The sequence below is a fragment of the Melanotaenia boesemani genome, chromosome 8 (assembly GCF_017639745.1).
Source record: "Melanotaenia boesemani isolate fMelBoe1 chromosome 8, fMelBoe1.pri, whole genome shotgun sequence".
Classification (NCBI taxonomy): Eukaryota; Metazoa; Chordata; class Actinopteri; order Atheriniformes; family Melanotaeniidae; genus Melanotaenia; species Melanotaenia boesemani.
Window position 1 is genome coordinate 33,548,370 of NC_055689.1, and position 24,826 is coordinate 33,573,195.

The 24,826-nt window shown below is 40.3% G+C and overlaps 1 protein-coding gene across 1 annotated transcript in view; it reads left to right on the forward strand.

Moving 5' to 3' along the window:
* The window catches only part of LOC121645173 (immunoglobulin lambda-like polypeptide 1), a 51,507-nt gene extending 32,193 nt beyond the window's left edge, over positions 1–19,314 (forward strand). The window contains exon 2 of the mRNA XM_041993586.1: positions 18,898–19,314. Within this exon, the coding sequence (XP_041849520.1) occupies positions 18,898–19,283 (386 nt within the window). The 3' untranslated portion in view covers positions 19,284–19,314. The remainder of the gene's footprint in view (positions 1–18,897) is intronic.
* The last annotated feature ends 5,512 nt before the right edge of the window (positions 19,315–24,826 follow it).

The window sequence follows — 24,826 nt, forward strand, 5'->3', positions numbered from 1 at the left end:
CAGCACAGAGCAGCAGCTGGGAGGAAAAGCATTGTGTGCAGTGGTGTTTCCTCTGGTGAACCTGGGGAGAAGTGGTGCTCTGATGCAGCTGAGGCCAAACAAGGACGAGCTGTGAGATCAGAGCAGGACCACGTGCTTTCTAACAGGTCCTCAAAGCTCCCATCAGCCCCTGCGGCCCACAGATCAGACTGCTGCTGCTGATTGACAGCTCAGCTGAAGCTGCTGTGTGCTTTCATGCTCTTGACTTCAATCTGACAGCAGATGAAAAAAATCTGCCTCACATGATGCAGAAAGACTAAAAACATTCATGTTCCCACAAACACGTTCAGGTTGGTGGTGAATTTAGTACCACACACTGTTATCTGTTGTTTAGCAGCTGGGATGAAAATACACAACTACAAACCCACACAGCTCCTCAACTCTCATTCAGCTCTTCAATGTGGGTCTGTGGATCTTTTCATCTTTGTTTTCACCAGACAAAGGAGCTAAATTTACTTTATTTTTACTGGCCCTGGAGTTTCTACTCAGCTGAAACGTCTTTGTAAAGCTTAAAGTTCTGTTATCTGGAGAGATGGCTGTTTGTGTCACAACAAACTGGGAAAGTGGTGAAAAACCACAACTGAGGTCTGAAGCTGCTTCATCACACTGTTCATTCTTTGCTTTTTGCATCTTTGTGTAGATATGTGTGCCTGTATGTGCAGCACAAGTGTTTAAAACAATTCAACAGACATATTTTATACCCACCTGTCATGATTACAAACAGCTAAGAACATCCAGAAAACACGTCTTCATCCACAACCAGTTGGGACGGATCAGAATTATAAACATGTGTTCTAGATTAGACTAAAAAACTCCCTATACCTCTGGAAAACAGTGTCTTTGCAGCTCATTTTAAATTGTTTCATGCTTGGACGCTGCTTCAAATCCATGGTGACCCTGTTCCATAGTCTCATGAGATTTGATGGAGAGAAAAGTCCAGCAGAAAACAGTCAGTCAGCATGTGTGCAGTTGGTGGACGGTCCCTTGTTTCTGAGGATCATCAGCAGAGAGAGTCCACAGCAGTACACCAGACTCTTCACTATCAGCACTGTGGACAGCAGCAAGAGCAGCTTCACCCTCAACTCAGACTGGAAGGACATGAAAGACAGACAGATCAGATCATTGATAAAATGTAAAGTCCAAATCTAAAAACAAAGAATATTATGAGCTGAAGTTTATTTAATAATTTTCTTTTACGTCCACTTGAGGGCAGCAGAGCTCCACAACAACTACCAAACTGATCTCTGACATATTATGGTCTGTCTGATGTTTGCTGCTGAGCAGGTAGTGTACAGTGGCTTTAAGCCCCTAAAGTACTTCTAGCGTCCTCATTGGACATTGGAGCTGTCCATGCAGAGAGGCAGCAGGAGATCTTACAGTCAGCTTGCAGGTCTGCTGGTTCTCTCTCTGGAGGACAGGAGGCTGCTGGAGCTGGAAGATCTGAAACAGAAAAGGAGTAAAATGTTGGAGTTACAGTGAGAAATGTCAGTCCTCTGCTCCTCTGTTCTCTTTGACAGCGTCTCCACATGAAGCTGAATCTCTGCTGAACACAGTCTCCAAGCCTTCATTACCTTGTTGTGTTTGGGCCTCCACTGTTCCCCCCTCATGCTTGACGTAGCAGATGTATTTCTTTACTTGCTTGAATTCTACTCAAGTAAAAGTAAAAAGTACTAGATTTATCCGAGTTACTTTAAATTACCAGATGTAAACAAAAGAAGAGTCATAAATCCAATCCAACGCTGTTTTTAATAAACTTTTAAAACACTTCAGTAAAAGAGAGAAAATGAAACCAAATCAAAGTATCCACGATGATGAAAGTTTTAAGCAATTCCATATTAACAAAACTGTGTTCTTTTTTTCTTTATAGCACAAACATAAATAATCAGTTGTCTTAATGAACAAACACTGACAGCTGATATAAGAAATGAAATAAAGTACCATGCCCCACAGAATATTCTGCGAAGTGAATACGACACCATTAGACTGTAAAGCGCTTGTTCAGCTTGAGCAGGGGTTGATTTTCAAAGTTTGTAGCGTTAATCCGCGCTCTCTTCTCTGTGAACAACAAACCAGTAGAGCTGGAAAGAAGCTTGCAAGCGGCTGAGGCCAGAAGGCCGGTGGTGAGTTTCAGACAGTTTTGTTTATTTTTAGAAAAGAGTTCAGAAGATCCAAACGTTCTAGACGCAGACAAGGTAGCCTTCTAACTCCTCTCTGACCTTCTGGACCTCATGATAGAGAAGAAATCCTCTTTGAAGTTGTATGATTATTTTCACACATTGGGGCGACACAGATGAACAAGAGACAAAATCAAAGCAAAGTGGATCTTTTCAAATATAGACGTCATGTAAACTTTGGAAATAAGTCTTCATGTTTCATCTGAATGTCGTCCTCATTCATTCTAACACGTGTCTAAGAGGAAATGACTGAACACCAAAGTGATCTGGAAGCTTTCTGTCTGAAAGTTGGACACAAATGAATTCAGCTTTTCTTGTTGCTTCCACAGGTCTGCAGTACTTACCTGTGGAATGTGGGATGAAGTGTGTGTGGATGACGGCCAGGAGTTTTATCTCAGGTTGTTCATGCAGGAGCTGCTGTCGACTCATGGCTAGAATCAGGAAAGAAGGCCTCATCTGCAGACTTCCTCCACAACTTTGTTTTCTACAAGAACATCTGACTTATTTTCTGCTGCTTTCACTTCATGCTGGAATTCTGGCTTTTAGCATCATTCTGGCTTTTGCAGCCATTATCTACATTTTCTTTCCTGTTCCAGTCCTGTCTGATTTGAAGAGGAAACACGTCATTAAACAGCATGAAATCAACAACAACAACTTTCATCACATCAAGTTCATCCTGAACATCTGCAGAAACATCCACACTAGAGTTTATTTCCACTTTTTCCTCCTAAAACTGATCCTTTTCTAGCACAGCTGTCAGTGTACACAGTATCTGGTTGGTCAGTATGCAGAGTTCCAGCTTCATGAGCAAAGCTGCTGTTTATGGAAATGTTCATATTTAATGAGAATTCAGCTTCAGGACATTTTTCCCTCTTTGACTTCATCATGTCTATTTTTTATTAACTGAGCAGAAGAAATGAAGTGAAGACAAATCTGTTTCCAGAAGCAAAGAGTTGAAGGAATCTGGTCAGAAGTCAACAATGGTGTCAGTTCCACCCTGAAGACGGTCCTTCTGCAGCTGGAGGATGAAGAGGAATTAGACATGGATGATAATCTGCTCAGACTCTGTCTTTCCAACCTGACTGAGCAGTTGTTCCTGATCCTGAAATGTTCATCTTGGAATATGCTGCTTCCATCAGAGGAAAAACTCTGGATGGAAAAAGCTGCTTCCAGTTTCTTCTGACAGTCGGCTGAGCTGATTTTTCTGGAACATCATGTTGCTGAACCTGGACCTGAGCAACTGAAGCAGCTCCAGATCATCTGCTGAGTTAAATCCAGGTGGAGACGTTTTTATGCTCAGACAGTGAATGTGTAAATATGGAAGACAGAATATTCCAATCATTCCCAAAGAAACACAAACATGAAACACTGGAGAAAAATCATGTTTGATCATCATGTTAATGAATGTTAATTATGTTCAAAGTCACTTTTTAAACATGTTCAATAGTAAAGAGATCAATGATAAAGTTCTTTGTCTGGAGGCTCCAAAATATTCCAGCTGACGTTCCCACATGTCCCAATATATTTGCTTCTGTTCCAAGTCGGGTCGGACTGGAGGAACTTGTTGGAACCAGTAAACATTTAGGAAATCAAGTGGTTTCATCTTTATTGAGTCGTCTACATGAAGAATAATGAAATAATCAGCTGATTGTTTTCCATGAAGATGGAAGCTGCAGCTCCTGAACTCTGTTTGATTCCACATTTATCTTTGAAGCTGCTTTGTATATTGTCTACACTGACTGTGAAGCCAAAGTAACACAACAGCTCCATCTTCAGTTTGTTCTCAGTGTTTTCAGCACAATCATTCAGCTGTGCAGCAAAGCTGTTTTCATGCATCAACATAATCCAGTAACACCAGTGTAGCCATGTTTGTTTCTATGAAGAGCTTCTTACAAGCAGAATGGAATTATTTCTACATGTCAACATACAGTGTAGAACATGGTTTATAGTCCAGATCTGACTGTGAAAGAGCTTCAAATGACAGAATCTACATGGAAATGATGAGAAAGTGTCTTCCTGTGGATGCTGTAACATATGTCCAGTATGCACACTGGGATCCTTTCCCACATGTCCCAGTATGTTTGATTGTGTTCCCAGTGAGGATCCACAGACCTACATTGAAGAGCTGAATGAGAGTTGAGGAGCTGTGTGGGTTTGTAGTTGTGTATTTTCATCCCAGCTGCTAAACAACAGATAACAGTGTGTGGTACTAAATTCACCACCAACCTGAACGTGTTTGTGGGAACATGAATGTTTTTAGTCTTTCTGCATCATGTGAGGCAGATTTTTTTCATCTGCTGTCAGATTGAAATCAAGAGCATGAAAGCACACAGCAGCTTCAGCTGAGCTGTCAATCAGCAGCAGCAGTCTGATCTGTGGGCCGCAGGGGCTGATGGGAGCTTTGAGGACCTGTTAGAAAGCACGTGGTCCTGCTCTGATCTCACAGCTCGTCCTTGTTTGGCCTCAGCTGCATCAGAGCACCACTTCTCCCCAGGTTCACCAGAGGAAACACCACTGCACACAATGCTTTTCCTCCCAGCTGCTGCTCTGTGCTGGCTGTGTTCAGGTGAGTGTTTCCAGCCAATCAGGAGCCAACAAACTCCACCTGGAACAAACACTGTCACACTAACCTTCATCTGTCTGGCTGTGTCTCTACAGCGCTGGTTGCCATGGCAGCAGAGCTGATTCAGGAGGATTTAACATTGACCAGGAGAGTTGGTGAAAGTGTCTCCTTCAGATGTGGAAACATTCACCTGTGTGGCAGCTGGATATTCTGGTACCAGAAGAAAGAAACAGAAACTTTCAAAAAGACTCTTTGGGTTTATATAAGTGACGGTGAAATTAGAAAAGATTCAAGTCATCCTCAAATAAATGATTTTTCAATCGTGTACAATCAACACAGCTGTGAGTTGCAGATAGAGAAAGTTAAACTGGTTCATTCAGCCACCTACTACTGTAGCTGTTACAAATCTGGTTTCCACAGTGAGAAATGATCCCTGCAGCCTGTACAAAAACCTTCAGATGAGCAGATGTCAAACAGTGTTAGTGGCAGGAAGAGAGCAGTAAAGCACAGCCCAGGTTCACATATTTCACCTCCATCTCAGACAGAGTCACAAACACACTGAGCTGAGGGAGTTTCTTCTTTACTGCTGTCTTTATGGATTTAACATTTTATTCTTCTTTTTCTTATTAGCAGAATTTTCTCAAACCATCAACTCTGTGAAGATTTCAGATATCTGCAGTGTTAAATGATGAAATGAAACCTCAACACACCATCAATCAAATCAATCCATTTTCAGCATCTTTGGTTAATAATGAATGTTTTCCTTCAAATATCCAGATAAATATGAATCTCCTGCTTTGAGCTGCTGCTGGAATAAAGTCCATTCCTCCTTCACAATGTTAATGAGCTCTTCATGAAAACACTTCCAGCAGCTCTTGTTGTTTTACAGCTTTCAGCAGATTTCAGCTCATCATTTCACTTTATTCCATTTTAAAAGACAAATCTTGGACTGATCTCAATTTTTATTTAATTTTTAATAAATAAATATAAGATGAAAAAAATAAAGAAAGAAAATAACTAAAAACATAAAAATGAAGACATAGAAAACAAATAAGACATACAAATACATATTTGAAAGGGAGTGAGAAGAAGTTTAACTTGTGAACTTCGACCTCTTCTCATTAAATAATAAATACTGGTGATAAGTTTCCTGGTTTAAATCTGTCTAGAAGCCAAGGCCTGATATTAGCAGTTAAATAAATTTGGTTTCTGGCCTTTTATTGATAAATATGTAAACTTAATTAATATACTCATAATACAACAATGTTAAATTTAAATGTACACACACATACACACACCTACATACACACATGCACATACAATCAGAAGACGAAACCAGAAAAATGACCCCTGAAGAAAGAATTAACACCAGCACACTATCCTCTTAACCATTAGTGCTACCCAGCACCTCCCTCATCCCTATACCTCTGGAAAACAGTGTCTTTGCAGCTCATTTTAAATTGTTTCATGCTTGGACGCTGCTTCAAATCCATGGTGACCCTGTTCCATAGTCTCACCCCAATAACGAAACACAAAACTTTTCCTGCTTGTACGAATTAAGGAGATATTAAAGTTAATTTTCCCCTTTAAATTATAATTACCCTCATGAATTGTTAATAATTTCTGTACATTTTTTGGTAATAGATTATTTTAGCTTTGAACATTATTGAGGTTGTTTGATATTTTGGCCACAATGTGAGTAAATTGTAATAATTTTGACTGAAGGAATAATGAGTGTGTGTGTTCCTGATAGCTGTTATGAAATGTCCGTATTGCTCTTTTTGAATAGTAGTCAGTGGCCGTCATGATGTTTTGTAGTAGTTGCCCCATACCTCAGCACAGCATTGTAAGTACGGTGAGACTAGAGAACAGTAAAGTGTATGGAGGGATTTCTGATCCAGGACCTTCTTAGCTTTGCTTATTATAGAAATACTTCTTGAGACTTTAGTTTGTCCGTGTTTAAAATGTGATTTCCAGTTGAGTTTGTCATCAATGATTACCCCCAAACATTTTATTTCATGCACTCTGTCTGTTTCCACTGCTTCTATTGTTCTTAATAACAGTGTATTATTTGCTTTATTACCAAACAGCATTATGTGATGTTGATCTGTTTGACCGGAACCCAAACTGATTCTCTGCAAGAATTTTGTGTTTTTCTAAAAAAAGAGTCCAATCTGTTATTGAAGAGTTTTTCCAGTATTTTAAAATAAATGGTGGTAGTAAGGAGACGGTCTGTAGTTATTAAAATAGTGTTTGTCTCCAGCCTTAAACAGGGGGATGACTTTAGATGTTTTCATTTTATTGGGAAATGTACCAGTTTGAAATGATAAATTAAAGATGTATGTTGATGGTTTAGAAATGCCCTCAATGACTTTTTTACTAGAAATATATCAACATCATTACATTCAGTGGCCTGTTTCTTCTTACATTTCATAACAATATTCAGAATTTCCTTTTCATCCACTGCTTGAAGAAACAATGAACAAGGATTTCTCTCACTTAAATGATCATAAGTTCCTGAATCAGGGATTTTTTTAGCAAGGTCAGGTCCTACACTAACAACGTATTCATTAAAGTTATTATCTACCTCTTTCATGTTGTAATTTCCAATGTCATCATCCATGAAATACTTAGACAAACTATTCTGTTTGAATCTATTTCTTCTAATATTATTTAGTATTTTCCGTATTCCTGCTATTTTCCTCTAATATCCTCTTATAGTATCTTTTATTCTTGTCCTTATGATTTAAGTTAATTAATTTTTGTATTTTTATGTTTATATTCTGTCTCTTTAGTTCTCTTTCTTAGGAAGTCTCTGGAAAGTAAAGTTTTCTTTTTACAGGTATTTCCTTCGGTGATCCATGGGCTACTTTTCTGCTACATTTCAAAATATGAAAACACTTATTATATAATGGAGAAAATATTTTAGAAACTTGTTATATGCTAAATTAAAATCTTTTCTCTGTATATTATGTCCCAGTTGTTTTCCAGTAATTCATTTTTTTTTTTTTTTTTTTTTTTTTTAACCCTGTCCTGTCCAGCATCCTAACATACAGAACGGTGGTCTGTGTGCCATATTTTGCTTGACAGATTTGCTCTACCAAGGTAGACATATTATATACATGGCTGCCCTTGATATTTTTATTATTTTTATTGTAATTTTATTTTCTTTAGTCTTTATATGTCAGTGCCGAACCTGACAGGAAGATAGAGGAAGAGAGAAAAAAAAAAAAAAAAGGGAGAAAAGGACAGGATTAAAATGTGGAAATAACAGTTGTCTATGCTGCCCAGAACATATTACAAAAAAAAACACACAACAGTATAAACTACCACAGTACTACATGATACCAAAAGAAAAATAGGATGATGATGATATAAAAAATTACAATAGTCATCAAACGTACCTGCAGACAAACGTACCAACACACAAACATCAGCTACATCTAGTGAGAAACCGATGGAGAGGCGAGCATGTCTGTGAGCATGCACGTGTTAACATGCATGTGTGGCCATGCAACAAGGAGGAAATGTGTGCCCGCAAGGGGGCCGCGATCACGTCCCACCCCGAAGCATCAGCGGGAGACGGGGGGAGCCCGAGGCCCCAAAGGCCAAGCAGGTCCACAGAGCACCAAGCCCGGGACAGCCAAAGCAGACAGAGCAGCGGCCCACCCGGACCAGAGCAGAGGGGCCCCCGGACCGGAACCCCCGGCGCGACGGGGCAGGGGCAACGGGCAGCCCAGGGCGATGGCGAGCAGGCCCACTGGGCACTGCGGTGCGGGCCTTACGGAGGGCAGGCGCCCCACAGGCCCAAGGGCCACCCATTCCCCCCAGCAGAGCCCCAGGAAACCGACGGGGCCCGACCGCCCCAGGCAAAACCACCGTGGGCCACGTCAACCCAACACCAAGGCTAGGCACCCCAGGGACAAGAACATGTCCGCAGGTCCTCCGCCCCCCTCCCCCCCCAAAAAAAAACAAAAAAAAAAAACCTTTTTACCCCAACCCTTACCCATTCATCCCCACCCCCACCACGGGCAGCCCAGGGAGTCTAGGGCCTGGTGGGCCCCAGACCCGACCCTCTCCACATACACACACCCACACCAAATACATTCTCCCTGAGGTCTCACCAGCCCCCCGATGCGGCACCGAGGGTAGCCGCTAGGGCAGACGGCGCCCAGTAGCACCCCACACAGGACTCCAGGCAGGCACCGAACCTCCACCCCCCGCAGCCCCGAGTGCATCCCGGGACACGAGGGCATAGGAAGACCCCCGCCCCCCTGCCCCCCAGCCTGAGTTGTGTGTGCATGAGTATGGGCTATTTATAATGCAATTAAAAGCTGGAAGGAGCCATGAGATGGTCGTGGGTCCCACTGCTGCCAGGCAGCAGGACCCCCTCAGGACTCCCTCAGTATGTGTGTGAGTGTGTGTTATGTGTGTAGTGCAGTACTGTTAAATGTGGTAGTGTCTAACATGTAAATAAAATCGGGGGGAGAGAGGTCACAAAGGGAGGGGATGGAGGCCCTGTTCGGTGAAGGGGGAATTTTGTGTGTATTACGGTTTTGAGCTGTTGATATTCTAAGAATCTGTTGCTGTTAATCCCATATTGTGATGAGAGTGTATTAAAAGATAAAATGTTTCTGTTATGGATAATATGTTCAAAGTATTTAATTCCTTTGTTAATCCATTGGTTAAAGTTTAGCATATTTTTGTTTAGTAGAATATCAGGATTGTTCCAGATGGGTGTAAGTTTACATGGTTTTACTGAGGAGTGGTTTTTTTGAGAAATTCCCTCCAGGCTGTCAGAGAAGTGCAGATGTTGACACTTTTAAATCACTTTTGCTTTTTTATACTTGAGCTGAAAAAAGGAAAATCAGAAATTTCCAAATTGTCACAAAATGTTTGTTCTATATCTATCCACAGGTCATCTAGTGGACTAGGTTTGAGCCATTTTAGGACATATTGCAATCTATTAGCAAGGAAGTAATGTTGAAAGTTAGGCAGGTCTAATCCTCCTCTATCTTTCTGCTTCTGTAAAGTTTTTAAACTGATCTGGGGTGGTTTATTTTTCCAGAGAAATCGGGAGATGTGTGATTCTAGCGATTTAAACCAGGTAGGGGGTTTCATAGGAATCATAGAAAACAAATAGTTGATTTTGGGTAGAACCATCATTTTTATAGTGGCAACTCTCCCCATGAGTGAAATGGGTAGAGATTTCCAGTGAGCAAGATCATCTTCTATAGTCTTAAGAAGGTGAGTGTGATTAAGTTTTGTTAGTTCTAAGAGCCTGGAGGGAATATTTACACCCACGTATCTAATGTTACCTGATTTTAAGGTGATGTTGGGTAGATTTTGAAAGCTACAGTTGATGGGTAGAACTGTACTCTTAGACCAGTTAACGGAGTAGTCCGAGAGTGATGAGAATTTATTAATTAGTGAGATTGTTTCAGATAGAGAGGTTTGTGAGTTCTGGAGGAATAGTAAAACGTCATCAGCATAAAGACTTATTTTATGAAATATATTTTTGGACTGAACGCCTTTAATAGCTTTATTTTGTCTAATTGCAGCAGCTAGCGGTTCAATAAATATAGCAAAAAGTGAGGGAGATAGTGGACAACCTCGTCTGGTACCACTTTGTAGATTAAAACTTGGAGAGGTTTGGTCATTTGTTCTAACACTCGCATGAGGACAACTGTATAAGATTTTAATCCAGTGGTCCAAAGCCGAATCTGTTTAAAGTAGCTAGTAAATATTTCCAGTTAACACGATCAAAAGCTTTCTCTGCATCTAAAGAAACTATTATTGTTTCCAGGTTATGGATGGTAGAATAATCTATTATATTAATTAGTCTCCGCATGTTAACAGAGGAATATCTGCCCTTTATAAAGCCTGTTTGATCAGGGTGTATAATGAGAGGAGTTACTTTCTCTAACCTTCCAGCTAATGCTTTGCAAATTATTTTAAGGTCCGCATTTATCAGTGATATGGGTCTGTAGCTAGATGGTATTGTAGGGTCTTTACCTGGTTTTAATAGTACAGTAATGGTGGTAGAGTTTTTGTTTGGGGGTAAGTAACCATTTTCCTTTATTTTTGTCACCATTTTGAAAAATGTTGGGGCCAGTGTTGACCAGAATTCTTTATAGAACTCTGCTGGGAAGCCATCCGGACCTGGGGCTTTTTTACAGGGCATATGTTTAAGGGCTTCATGTAGCTCCTCCACTGTGAGGGGGGAATCTAAGGCCGTGACTTGTTCCTGCTGTAAACCTGGAAGATCTATGTTGTTAGGAAAATGATGGATATTATTGTCTGATGGATCTAAGTGTGATGTATACAGAGTTTTATAGAAATCTCTAAAGATGTTGCTTATTGCATCTGGGTCATGCGTAATATTACCTATTGAATCTTTAACAGCCGATATGGTAGATTTTTCCTTATTTATTTTTAACTGGTTAGCTAAAAATCTTCCGGATTTATTACTGTGTTCAAATGTCTCCAAGCGTAATCTTTGCACCAGAAATTCTGTTCTCTTGTTGATTATTTCATTTAATTCCAGTCTAGCCTTCCTTATTTGGTTCATTGTTGGTTCATCTGGTGAAGCACTGTAGGCGTCTTCTAATGATTTAATTCTTATTTCTAATTCTAATATTTTTGAGTTTTCGTTCTTTTTTTTATGTGACGCAAAAGAGATGATTTTGCCTCGCATTACCGCTTTCCCTGCTTCCCACAGAACACATGCTGGGACTCCTGGTTTGTCATTGTTTTCTAAGTATATAGCCCATTCTTTTGTGAAGTAGCTGATAAAGTTGGGATCTTTAAGCAACGCTGTATTAAATCTCCAGCTTTTAGTCGGTGGTGTGATTCTCGTGTTCCTCAAAGTAAAGGAAACTGGGGCATGGTCGCTGATAGTGATGGGGTGAATCTGGGTCTCTGAAATCTCACTCACCAAAGAGCTGCTAACCAGAAAATAATCTAGCCTAGAGTATGAATGGTGAACTGAGGAAAAGAAGGTGTACTCTCTGATATTAGGGTGATAAGACCGCCATATATCGCAAAGTCCAAAATCTTCCATATATTGTTTTACAGTGTTTGTGGATTGCCATTTTCAATGATTTACAGTGTTACTAGATCTATCAGCTGAGCCCAGAACCATGTTAAAATCCCCTCCTGTGATCAGTGTGCTATCTGCGTGTTCAGAAAGTGATGTGAAGAAAAAGTGAAAGAAGGAGGGATCGTCAACATTTGGGCCATATAAGTTAGCTAAGCATAACTTCATATTTTGAATAGATAATTTTACTATGATGGAGCTCCCTTCTGGATCTGTGATAACGCTGATTTCTGTGAATGTTACTTTTCTATTTATCAAAATGGCTACCCCTCTCTGCCTTGAGTTATAACAGGCTGAGTAAACATGAGGAAACTGGGTTGTAGAGAGGGCATTCACTGATGTTTTTGTCATATGAATCTCCTGTAAGAACACAATATCTGCATGCAGATCATTTAATCTATTAAAGATTTTTAGTCTCTTCTCTCTGGTCCCAGCTCCGTGCACATTCCACGTGATAAATCTAAGGATGGTCATGCTTGTGGTGAAAAAGTGAGTGTTGGATGCTTCTTGTTGATATAAATGTGTATGTGTGTGTGTGTGTGTGTGTGTAAGTGTATGAATATGTATGCTAAATGTACTGTGCAGCTTAGCATCAGTGTTATATGGTTCCGTGAGGTGGCAGCTAGAAAAAAAGAAAAACGAAAAAGAGAGCAGAGAGAGAGGAAAAGAAGAATAAAGCAGGAAGAAAATGACAAAAAAGAGGGGGAAGTGTGTGAAAAAAAAATGAACCCATAAAAAAAAAGTCCATTTTGTGAACATTAGAGACTGGCAGTGTTATTGTCTGTTGTGAACAAACATTAAACTCTGTGACTTAAGCCCAGTGAGTCTGATTAGCGTTTATAACACCTGTGCAAAGTGTGCATTGTGTGGATACATATCTGAGGTCAGTAGAGCCAGGGAGTGGTGTCATGGTCACGATGTAGCTGTCCATTAACGTAAAGCTTGTCCACCGAGATGACAGCGCGGGCTCCTCCGTCCAGGAATTTTCTCCTGATGGGGAACAAGATCTTGCGACGCTCCAGGATTTCTCTGGGAAACTGATCGCTCATGCTAAGGTCAGTCCCACGAAGCTGTCTGCCGCAACGCTTCACCTCTTCTTTTTCTTTGTGGAGAACGAATTTAGCTACTATCGGCCTGGGTCTGCCCTCCGGTTTTTTTTTCCCTATGCGGTGAACCCGATGAAAGGAGATGGCCTTTACCTTTTCCTCTGGAAGTTTAAGGTTGGATCTGATGAATTTTTTAACAGCTGCCTCTGTATCTTCCTCCACCTGCTCTGGGATCCCTGAAATAACTAAGTTATCTCTCATGCTACGTCCTTGTAGATCTAGAACTAACTCTTTCATTTTTTTATTTTCCACTGATAGTTGCTTACTCCTTCGGTAAGGGTTTTCACCGAGTCTCTGAGGGTGTTGTTCTCCGTAGCAAGAGCTTCCACCTGCTTATGGCTATATTCCAAACTTTCCCTTAAAGATTGAAACTCAAGATGAAGAACTTCCAGCAGGGAGAGCAGGGCATAGAGGCTGGATAGCTTCCCATCGATGGAGATTAGGATATCTGTCATATCGCTGCCGGTTGGAGAGACTGGGCTGGTCGCTTCGGGGGATTCCGCCGGGCGAACTCTTTTAGAACTGGAGCCGGTTTTTGAGGCCGTCGCTGCAGCGTTAGACTTGCCCATTACGATCCGCTGGAAGCTTTCTTCAATGAAATCCATCGGGCTAAAGAGATCTTCTTCGATGTGATCCAGAGTGACCGGGTTAGTGTGGTTTGGAATATATATATATTTTTTTTTTAAATATTTTTCTGTTAGCTTGTGGCGTTTGTTTGTTTTCAGTAGCGCGCCATGTTGATTCTGCCAAGTCTCGCCGAGTCTCGCGTTACAGCATTCTCTCAACCAGTTGAATAATAAACATTTTCACATCCTCAGCTCTGGAGCTCTGGTCCACGCTTGGATCCTTTTCTCACCCTGGACACACAACTCAAACCAGGTACTGAGTTCATATGAAAGACTATACACTTCAGATCAGATGATCAACATTTCTAAATTCAATTTTTCTTTTTTTTTGATTGGTCTTTTGGGTCAGTTTTGACCTGCCGGTAACCACTATAAAGGTCTAGCTTAGAAAACCAGCAAGCTTTATGTAAGCTGCCTAAAGCATCATCAGTTCTGGGGAAGGGGCATCATTACAAGTGAGGTCGTTCAGCCTACGGTAATCAACACAGAACCGCAGGCCTCCATCCTTTATCCTCACAAGAACCACCGGAGCAACCCATGGGCTACAGGAAGGCTGAATAACGCCACCCGCCTGCATCTGTCTAATGTGCTCTGCACACTCATCCTGTAAATGAAGAGGGACACGGTGTGGGTGCTGTTTAATGGGCTTAGCGTCCCCCGTGTCAATTGCATGTCTTACAAGCGGGGTCCTTCCTAAATCTGTATCACCAGTGCCAAAAACAGAAAAATGCTTATTTAACAGATTCTGGACAGCTTGACGTTCAAAATTTTCCAGCCCCTTCTGATTCAGTCCCAACTGCTTAAACAAGTCATCTAGAGACCACGAGGACTTCTGACCCCTGGTCCCCTCAGCTTTTTTTTAACCCATCCCACACCTCTACATCCGAGTACAGTGTGCCGACTTTCATATCCTCTCTCAATGTCAATTCCTCATCCGTAACATTAATAACCTGAATTGGAACAACCCCCTGCTCTAGTCGGCATACCACTCGGGCCACTACAACATCACAGTGATCAGACAGTGAAGCTGAAGGCTCAAGCAGACCCTCCACACACTCACCAAAAGGACTTGTGACAATGCCTGGAAAAATAACCTCACTCCACGCTGGGACTGTGGTGTTAGATTTTATAACCACAGTCTGAGGTTTCCCCAGATCTTCATGGAACAGGAGAGGTATGGTTTTGCCCATCAACCAAACAACCCTTTCCTTGTAATCAACCACAGCCCCATACTTGGACAAGAAATCAAAACAAATTAGAAGGAGGAGGAGGAGACTAAACATTTGGAAAACAATAGGGTCCTTCCATACTTCGTATGGCTCGGACCCTAAATATCATTGGAGGGGACATCCACAATAAAAAACTCTGTCAGTCAGATTTCCTGTGTCCTTAGTGATTGCCATCCATAACTCTTTGGGAACTATTGAACAGTCCGCACCACTATCCACTAACACATAAGAATCTACTCCGCCCACTTTAACAGCTACATGGCTGCACATTCTGTTGGCAGCGGCCAAAGCTTGAGTCTTAATAGAGGAGGCAGGCATCTGGCTCACTGTGCCCACCACCTCTAGTTTCCCGACACATAGGGGCAATCACGCCGCAGGTGTCGATCACACCCACACTCCCAGCACACGAAGCCTGTTTATTAACCCTCCACCTAGAGGCAGATCCTGGTACAGCTCCAGAACTGGTATCAAGGTCCCTGGATGGCCTAGGGAAACTCAAAGAAGCTGCTGCACCTGATGGTCCGGTTTCAGAGGCAAAAGATCACCCATCACAAACCAGTTAAAAATACTGAAATACAAAAGTTTATTTATAATAATCTAAAGGAATTATTATCCGACCGGCAGGTCAGAAAGGGCATTTCAACGGGCTAGGCAGCTTCCTCACCGTCCCATACAGCAACACTACAAACAAAAGAAGAAGGTCATCAGGTCATCCTGAGGGGAACATGAACATCTGAACCAGACAATCCATCCAATAGTTGTTTAGATTGTCAGGATTGTATTTTACTGTTATTTTGTCAAGTTCTGTTTTTGCTACTTGTGATTCAGAGATCCTACTGAGCACGGTGGTGGTGCTAATTGGAGATTCTCCTCACCTGCTGTTGTTTGGCTTTGCCAGCCTACATAAGAGCCAGTTTGCAGTCCACTTGTCGCCAGATCGTTGCCTTACACTAGTGGAACAACACCGGCCATTAAGAGATTCGGTGCCCTGTGTCCGCGGGGCGGCTCCTGCTGGGGTCTCCTGCTGCTGCCTTCCTGGGCGGGCGAGTGGTCGTCTCTGTGGACCGGTCGGGATCTGTTGCCTGCGGGGGGGCCGGTGGCCTGGGTCTCGGGACCGCTGGCCTGACTCTGGCCTCTGTTCAAGTGAGGTGGCATCTGCATGATCACTCTGCATGGTCACTCCTTCCTGAACGTCTCCACACAGTCTTTGCGTCGCCGTGTGGCCGAGTTCTCCAACACATCCACACAGGTTTCTCTGCGCGTGTTCTTGAATACAGCAGTTTCACTTATATCTATTATCATATTTTGTTTCTTTTTTTAATTATTTCTGTTCTTATTATTATTATTACTCTTACTCTTATTATTATTATTGTTACTATTATCAACTAGTTGTGTAATGACCTACTGGCTAGGATGATCTTAGCTATATATGTTGTAAGTAGTATGGATTACATGGTCTTCTGTATGATGTTTCAAGTCCCCACCCGCACTCCCCACACCCTTTCTGTCCCTCTCTCTCCCCTCCCTCTTCTCTCTACTTTCTTTTCTCTCTCTCTCTCTCTGTCCCCTCCGGTCGAGTCCAGCATTAAGAGTCTGATTTAATAAAGTTTTTCATCAAGAGGGACTTTATACATGTAGTATAAATCCCTGCTTGATAGAGTAAAATTGCCCAGCACCAGACAGCAGCCAGACAATCATTCTGTTTGCAACGATGCTGGACAAGACAGGTTAAAAAAAAAAAAAAAAAAAAAAAAAAAAAAAAAAAAAAAAAGAGATTCGTTTGAGTTTGTGTGTACAGTCTTACTCGTAACGTTTTTTGTCCCGTCTACCTACCTTTACAGAGGAGTGCCACTTTCCAGTCTGAAGGACAGACCACAAGCTGTCGTTCTGGACTGCTGCCCTGCCACCACCCCTGCCTCAGTTGCTTTCCAAGGACTCTGGATTCACTAAAATAAACCTGTTAACACTTTACAGAATTTGTCTGCTCCTTCCTGGTTCCTGCCTGTCTTCAACCAAACCCTAACAGAGATATTTCACTCTGAACCACAAATGTCCACCTGATGGTGGCGCTAAATAAAAAGTCAGAATAAACAAAGTCCCTTCATGAAGTTAATCCTCTGGGGACCAAGAATGTCTGTTAAAGGTTTCATGTCAATCCATCCCTCCATCCTTTAGTCCAGATCCAGTCCATCTGGACTAAAGTAGTGGACTGACCAACAGACTGACATTAACATCAGAGCCATGCTGCTAGTGTGGCTAAAAGAGAAGAGAAGAAGAGACAGTCATGTTGATATGAACATTAGAGAAACACATCATGGAGCTGAAATATGATCCTGCTTCATCATTTGAACTCCTTCCCCTCAGCTGACACGTTCACCAGCAGACAGGTTTTTGTACCAGTCTTTCTCACTGTGATCCTCATCTTTGGTTCTGGGACTAAACTGTAGAGAATTCATCATGCAGCCATTGTTACAGAAGAAAAGCTCAATAATTCCTGAAAACATGTTCAAATCTCACTGAACAACTAAACTTATTCTTTATTTCTGCAAATATTAGTCATGATACAAAGATTTACTTTTTCATCTTCTCAGTAATTCTCTGACATCTGCTGGTTTTTGGGAAAAAGAGATTTTTGTTGCTTTAAAAATAGTTAAAATTTTCTCTAGAGGACAAAATTAAATTAATTGCCACTTGAAAAATTAACATGTGAACAAATTGTATTTTAAAAAGAAATTATAACAAACATGAAAGTGGAATAAAAATCTTAAGTTTTGATCAAGTGTAAGGAATAGACAAATGTTACATGAGCTTTAATTCCATGTTGAAATAACACTGAAGCAGAAAAAAAATCAATTTTGCTATTACATAGATACATAGATTGTAATTACTACTTTAAACATTAGTCACGATACAAACATTTTTTATACATAACATATAAAAACATATTTTTTCATCTTCTCAGTAATTCTCTGGCATCTGCTGGTTTTGGGGAAAAATAGATTTTTTTTTTACTTAAAAAATATTTTACATTTTCCAAGAACAAAACTAAATTAATTGTCAATTGAAAAATTTGTTTTAAGAAATGAAAAAGCTCAAATGTTTAAAATGTGAACAAAACTGTTTTAAAGAGAAACTAAAACAAACATTAAAGTGGAATAAAAATCTACGTTTTCATAAATTTACTTGCAAATTTTCATCAAACTTTCTATGTAGAATAGAAGTAACATTTTAATGTTACATGAGCTTTAATTCCATGTTGGACATAACAATAAATTCACTGAAGCAGAAAAATAAAACTTTTAGTAATAAACATAAAAAACATACAGAAATGTTACACTTGAAATTTTATTTATAATGATTCATATAAATATTTATAATTTACTAGTTTGTGTTTTGTTAGTAAAGTTAATTAATTAAACAATTTAAATCAAATTTCTTTATCTTCTAACACATTAGACAACTTGCTGGTTAAACCTGCTGGATGAATGTTATTGTATTGTCTCATTAAATTAATACAATGGAATTTGAAAGTTATTGAAAATATTAAATATTAAACTATAAATAGTTTTCAGTCATATTCTAACTATTTCATGGGTAGTGTCCACTACAGTGGACGTCTATTTAAAGTCTGTTTTCTAGTTTATTCATGGGTGAGGAGGGTATATTTGTATATTTATACATTGTCATTAACAAGTTTGCTTCAGTAATAAACAGGAAAAGAAAATGTTTTATATGATAAATATTATGATCTAAATATTTTATAAAAAAGATAAAGTCAATTAAATTTAAAAAAGTAAAATATGATGAAGAAATAAAGTATCATTGTTTACATCTGTAAAATATTCTAAGTGAAAAACATGAAGCATTGTTATTTAAAAATTCATCCATGACAGCGTTCATTTAAATATCATCAATAAAAACATAAACACGTTATTAAATCATTTTATTGACGTTATAAAGAAGATTTCCACGTGGTCCACCTGCTGCCATGAGGTGATGAGTGTGTGTGATATGAAGCTGAATCCAGTGTATGTAGTGAAATTTGTGCTGTCAAACTTCAGAGGAGCAGATGGTGAAGCCCGTGGTGAACGTCTGCCCCATTGAATCCAACGTCCACCAGGAGGGGAAGAGCTCCCTGCTGTGTCTGGCCTCAGCCATGTTTCCTCCTCTGGTCCAGTTCTCCTGGAAAAGACAGAAGGAGGACGGCTCTCTGGAGGAGCTGCTCCCTGCTGAGGGACAGTTCAGAGGGTCCAGACAATCCGCCGTCATCAGAGTGGTTGATGGTGATGCTCTCAGCAGATATAAATACATCTGCTACGTCAAGCATGAGGGGGGAACAGTGGAGGCCCAAACACAACAAGGTAATGAAGGCTTGGAGACTGTGTTCAGCAGAGATTCAGCTTCATGTGGAGACGCTGTCAAAGAGAACAGAGGAGCAGAGGACTGACATTTCTCACTGTAACTCCAACATTTTTCTCTTCCAGAGGTTCCTGCTTCCCCTCCACCTGCTTCTCCTCCACCACCTCCTCCTCCACCAGTTCATGCAACAACTCCTCCACTTCTGCAAGAAGAAATATTTCCACCATCTGATCCAGCTGCAACCTCTGTTCCTGTTCTCCACTCTGTGAAGCTGTCAGTGTCCTTCCAGTCTGAGTTGAGGGTGAAGCTGCTCTTGCTGCTGTCCACAGTGCTGATAGTGAAGAGTCTGGTGTACTGCTGTGGACTCTCTCTGCTGATGATCCTCAGAAACAAGGGACCGTCCACCAACTGCACACATGCTGACTGACTGTTTTCTGCTGGACTTTTCTCTCCATCAAATCTCATCAATTCATCTCATTCATCACTTTGATCAGGATTCACAAATGTTAGTTATGACATGTTGTAGTTTATTTAAAATGTCTCTTTTTATGCAGATTTTACAGTTATTTTCAGAATTTACATCCATTTATTAACATTTATATTTGCTGTCATGAACTGTTAATTCTGAAGGAAAGTTTGATCTTCATAGTTTATTTTATATCTGCTTTCTGTCTTTTACATATTTGATTATTTTAAGTTTTAATTCCACATTTTCTGTGTTTATATTGCATAGTTTTTCTGTAATAAACAGATTTTTTTAAAAACAAAATAAAGGTTTTTCATTTTGAATCACAACATGATTCTTTTCTTCAGGTCTATGTATTTCTTCGATCAGTGGCGTTTATTCATAATAATATTGATAAAAGCAAGCTAAAAATAATTTTTTAAAGCAATAAAGTTTTACAAAAACCACTGAAATAACCCTCAAAGTAATAAGTAATAAAGTAATAATCCCTATCAGCTGTTCTGATGCTGACGGAGAGTTTGTTCCACGTTCTTGGAGCTAAAACAGTAGAATCATGGTTTCCTTTGTTCTAAGTGTGAACTGTGGAACTTTAAACAACAGCTGAGTCTCTGATCTGAGGGGTCGAGGTGCAGAATTAAGAGTTCTGACATGGAAAGTTGATCCAGACCATGAACGATTTAAAAGTGATCAACAGAAACTTAAATGAAGTTGTGGAGAGCAGGTTCACAGAGGCTGAACCAGTTTGAAGAGAAGTCAATAAAAACTCAGCTGTGATTGAGACCAACAGACTCCTCTGACGGCTCTGCAGGAGGTTTTCAATCAACTATCAGCCGGTGAGAAAATGAGACCTGAGCTGAACCAACATGGACGTCTTGTCCTGCTTTTGTTTTCAGACCAACCAAACAACATGACTTGTTTGTGTCTGTGGTTTGTGAGTCTGTCTCAGTGTGGTTTGTGTTGTTCTGATGAATGATAACAGAAGTACAGTCAGCTGAAAGAGCAGAAATGTCTGAGAAGATGAGCTTTAAATGATTTATTATTAATGTTCAGCAAAAAATGTTCAACAGGAGGTTTCTCATCTCTCCTTTTCTTCAATCAAAGTTCATTTCTCAGCTCTGAGTTCAGGATTTGAGCTGTTTCCCTCACAGATGAAGAACACAGATGTTTCCTGGAATGACTCTTTAAGCACAGTCGATGATTGTAACTGTCATTGTGTTATTAAGGTGAAAAGCCACAGCTAACGGTGTGGAGGCTGCAGAGCAGAAAGCCACACGGCTGCAGGAAAGGAAGTTTGATTGGCTGTCAGCAGTTTTTTCTCTTCTAATAACCACTGAGAACAGATTCATATCTGCTGCTGAACACACTCATCTCCTCCCCTCCCTCTCTGCTGTCTGTCTTTTTTCTCTACCTACAGTCCTGACTGGTCAAACCTCTGGATGTTTATTTGTAGCTTCAAACAACATCTCTGCTCTGCTGTTTGTTCATGTGTGGAAACAACAGTGTCATCAGCGTAGAGTTTTACAACCTCACTGTCACATGTTTCCTACACAAACTAAATGATCAGGTGACACACACCCCATCACATGCTGGTTTCCATAGAAACACTTCATCTTAATACTGAATCAAAATGGCTTCCTTCTTCTTCCTGTTCATATATTTGTATGATGTGAAACTTGTTGAGGTTGGAAGAGAAAGAAACTTACAACCACAATCTAACAGTTGTCAACATACCGAACCTGTAAACAAGCAGAGAAACAAACACCAACAACCCTGTTTTACACTTTATTGAGATTATCTGAGTCAGTAAATGTGGAGAACCTACGACACTGTGCAGATACAGGAGATTAAAAAGAAAAACATGACAAATGCTGAAATATCTACAAGGCAGCTAATAATTCAGCTTCATTTAGTTTCTAACATGTCATAACTAACATTTGTGAATCCTGATCAAAGTGATGAATGAGGTGAATTGATGAGATTTGATGGAGAGAAAAGTCCAGCAGGAAACAGTCAGTCAGCATGTGTGCAGTTGGTGGACGGTCCCTTGTTTCTGAGGATCATCAGCAGAGAGAGTCCACAGCAGTACACCAGACTCTTCACTATCAGCACTGTGGACAGCAGCAAGAGCAGCTTCACCCTCAACTCAGACTGGAAGGACACTGACAGCTTCACAGGGTGGAGAACAGGAACAGAGGTTGCAGCTGGATCAGATGGTGGAAATATTTCTTCTTGCAGAAGTGGAGGAGTTGTTGCATGAACTGGTGGAGGAGAAGCAGGTGGAGGAGGTGGTGGAGGAGAAGCAGGAACCTCTGGAAGAGAAAAATGTTGGAGTTACAGTGAGAAATGTCAGTCCTCTGCTCCTCTGCTCTCTTTGACAGCGTCTCCACATGAAGCTGAATCTCTGCTGAACACAGTCTCCAAGCCTTCATTACCTTGTTGTGTTTGGGCCTCCACTGTTCCCCCCTCATGCTTGACGTAGCAGATGTATTTATATCTGCTGAGAGCATCACCATCAACCACTCTGATGACGGCGGATTGTCTGGACCCTCTGAACTGTCCCTCAGCAGGGAGCAGCTCCTCCAGAGAGCCGTCCTCCTTCTGTCTTTTCCAGGAGAACTGGACCAGAGGAGGAAACATGGCTGAGGCCAGACACAGCAGGGAGCTCTTCCCCTCCTGGTGGACGTTGGATTCAATGGGGCAGACGTTCACCACGGGCTTCACCGCCTGCGCCTCTGAAGTTTGACAGCACAAAGTTCACTACATACACTGGATTCAGCTTCATATCACACACACTCATCACCTCATGGCAGCAGGTGGACCACGTGGAAATCTTCTTTAGAAAGTCAATAAAATGATTTAATAACATGTTTATGTTTTTATTGATGATATTTAAATGAACCCTTTCATGATGAATTTTTAAATAACAATGCTTCATGTTTTTAACTTAGAATATTTTACAGATGTAAACAGTGATACTTTATTTCTTCGTCATATTTCACTTTTTATTTATTTTATTCACTTTATCTGTTTTATAAAATATTTAGATCATAATATTTATCATATAATACATTTTTTCCTGTTTATCTCTGAAGCAAACTTGTTAATTACAATGTATGAATATACAAATATACCGTCCTCACCCATGAATAAACTAGAAAACAGATTTAAATAGACGTCCACTGTAGTGGACACTACACATGAAATAGTTAGAATATGATTGAAAACTATTTATAAACAATATGAGACAATACAATCACATTCATCCAGCAGTTTTAACCAGCAAGTTTTCGAATGCGAATGAAGAAGAAATTTGCTTTAAATTGTTTAATTAATTGACTTTAGTAATAAAACACAAACAAGTTTATTATACATCTTTTATATGAGTCATTAAAGGTAAAATTTCAAATGAAACATTTCTGTATGAATTTTTATGTTTATCACTAAAAGTTTTATTTTTCTGCTTCAGTGTATTTATTCTTATGTCCAACACGGAATTAAAGCTCTTATAACATTAAACTGTTACTTATATTCTACATATAAATTTTGATGAAAATTTTCATGTTAATTTATCAAAATGTAGATTTTTATTCAACTTTCAAGTTTGTTTTAGTTTCTCTTTAAAACACAGCTTTGTCCACATGTTAAACAATTGACCTTTTAATTTCTTAAAACATATTTTTCAAATGACAATTAATTTAGCTTTGTCCTCTACAGAAAATTTTAACTATTTTTATGGTAACAAAAATGTCTTTTCCACAAAAACCAGCAGATGTCAGAGAATTACTGAGAAGATGAAAAAGTAAATTTTTGTATCATGACTAATATTTGCAGAAATAAAGAATAAGTTTAGTTGTTCAGTGAGATTTGAACATGTTTTCAGGAATTATTGAGCTTTTCTTCTGTAACAATGGCTGCATGATGAATTCTCTACTAATGATGAAAAAACTAACATGTAAAGCCTGAAGCAGCAGAAACTGACTTTAAACACATTTTAACTTCTACAAGAAAACAAGTGAAGTGAAACCAAGTTTCTTCTTACCTGTTACATACAGTTTAGTCCCAGATCCAGAGATTGGGTAGTTGTATTCGATGCCATCTGTCCCGACACAGTGAGAAAGACTGGTACAAAAACCTGTCTGCTGGTGAACGTGTCAGCTGAGGTGAAGGAGTCCAAATGATGAGGCAGGATCATATTTCAGCTCCATGATGTGTTTCTCTAATGTTCATATAGCTAAACCAGTGACGTGCGGTGAAGTTTATAGTTTGTGAGACACTGATTTATATTTCTAAGAACTGAAAAGGTCGTCTTATTTCAATATTCATTCAACATCATGCAACTACTGGTAATGCTTCATATCCTATCAGCATTTATCTTTCAATAACACTCATATAACCACTGTTACCAACTCTTCAGTGAGAAAAGTAGCTGTTGGCTGTCCTAAAAGTCACTAGAAATCACTAAATGGCATTGTCCTCTAATGTGTATTATAGCCTGGTACATAGTAATTGTCACGTCGCCGCTGATAGGGTCAGTTTTCCCAGCCGCTCCCCAACGCATCTCCAGCTTTTGAGCTTGATTGCTGATGTGCTCCAGCTGGACTGCTCCCTTTATATACTGGGCTGTGACATCGCCTTCAGGGCCAGATCGTCTCGGTTTAACCCTGCACGTATCCAGCCTCTGTTTTCCTGTCTGTTTCCCAGTATTTCCTGTCTGCCTGCCTGCCCGTCGACGACCCTGTGTTCCGGTATTTGGATATTCGCCTTTGCCCGCTCCCTGATTGATAACTCAGCCTTGTCTGCCTGCCTGTCTGCCGTCAACCCTGTATTCCTGCTCCTGGACATTCGCTTCTGCCTGCTACCTTACTGGTAACTCTGCCTTGATTAACTATCGGATTCCCTGGACTACTGACCTCTGGATTGCTCTCAAGATTCTGTCTCTAGATCACAGACTTGGCATCCCTGCTCCGTCGCAATTCACGCTGCCTCCCATCACCCGGACTCTCTTATCACCACCAGTTACCTGTAATCACTTACACTCCGTTTATTCTGCTTAATAAAACTCTTTCACCTATCCCTGGGGTTCTGATATTTTTATGAGTCCAAACATTTGGTGCTTGACAGTACGATCTGGCCAAACTATGGACTCCTCAGATCTCAGGGATCGG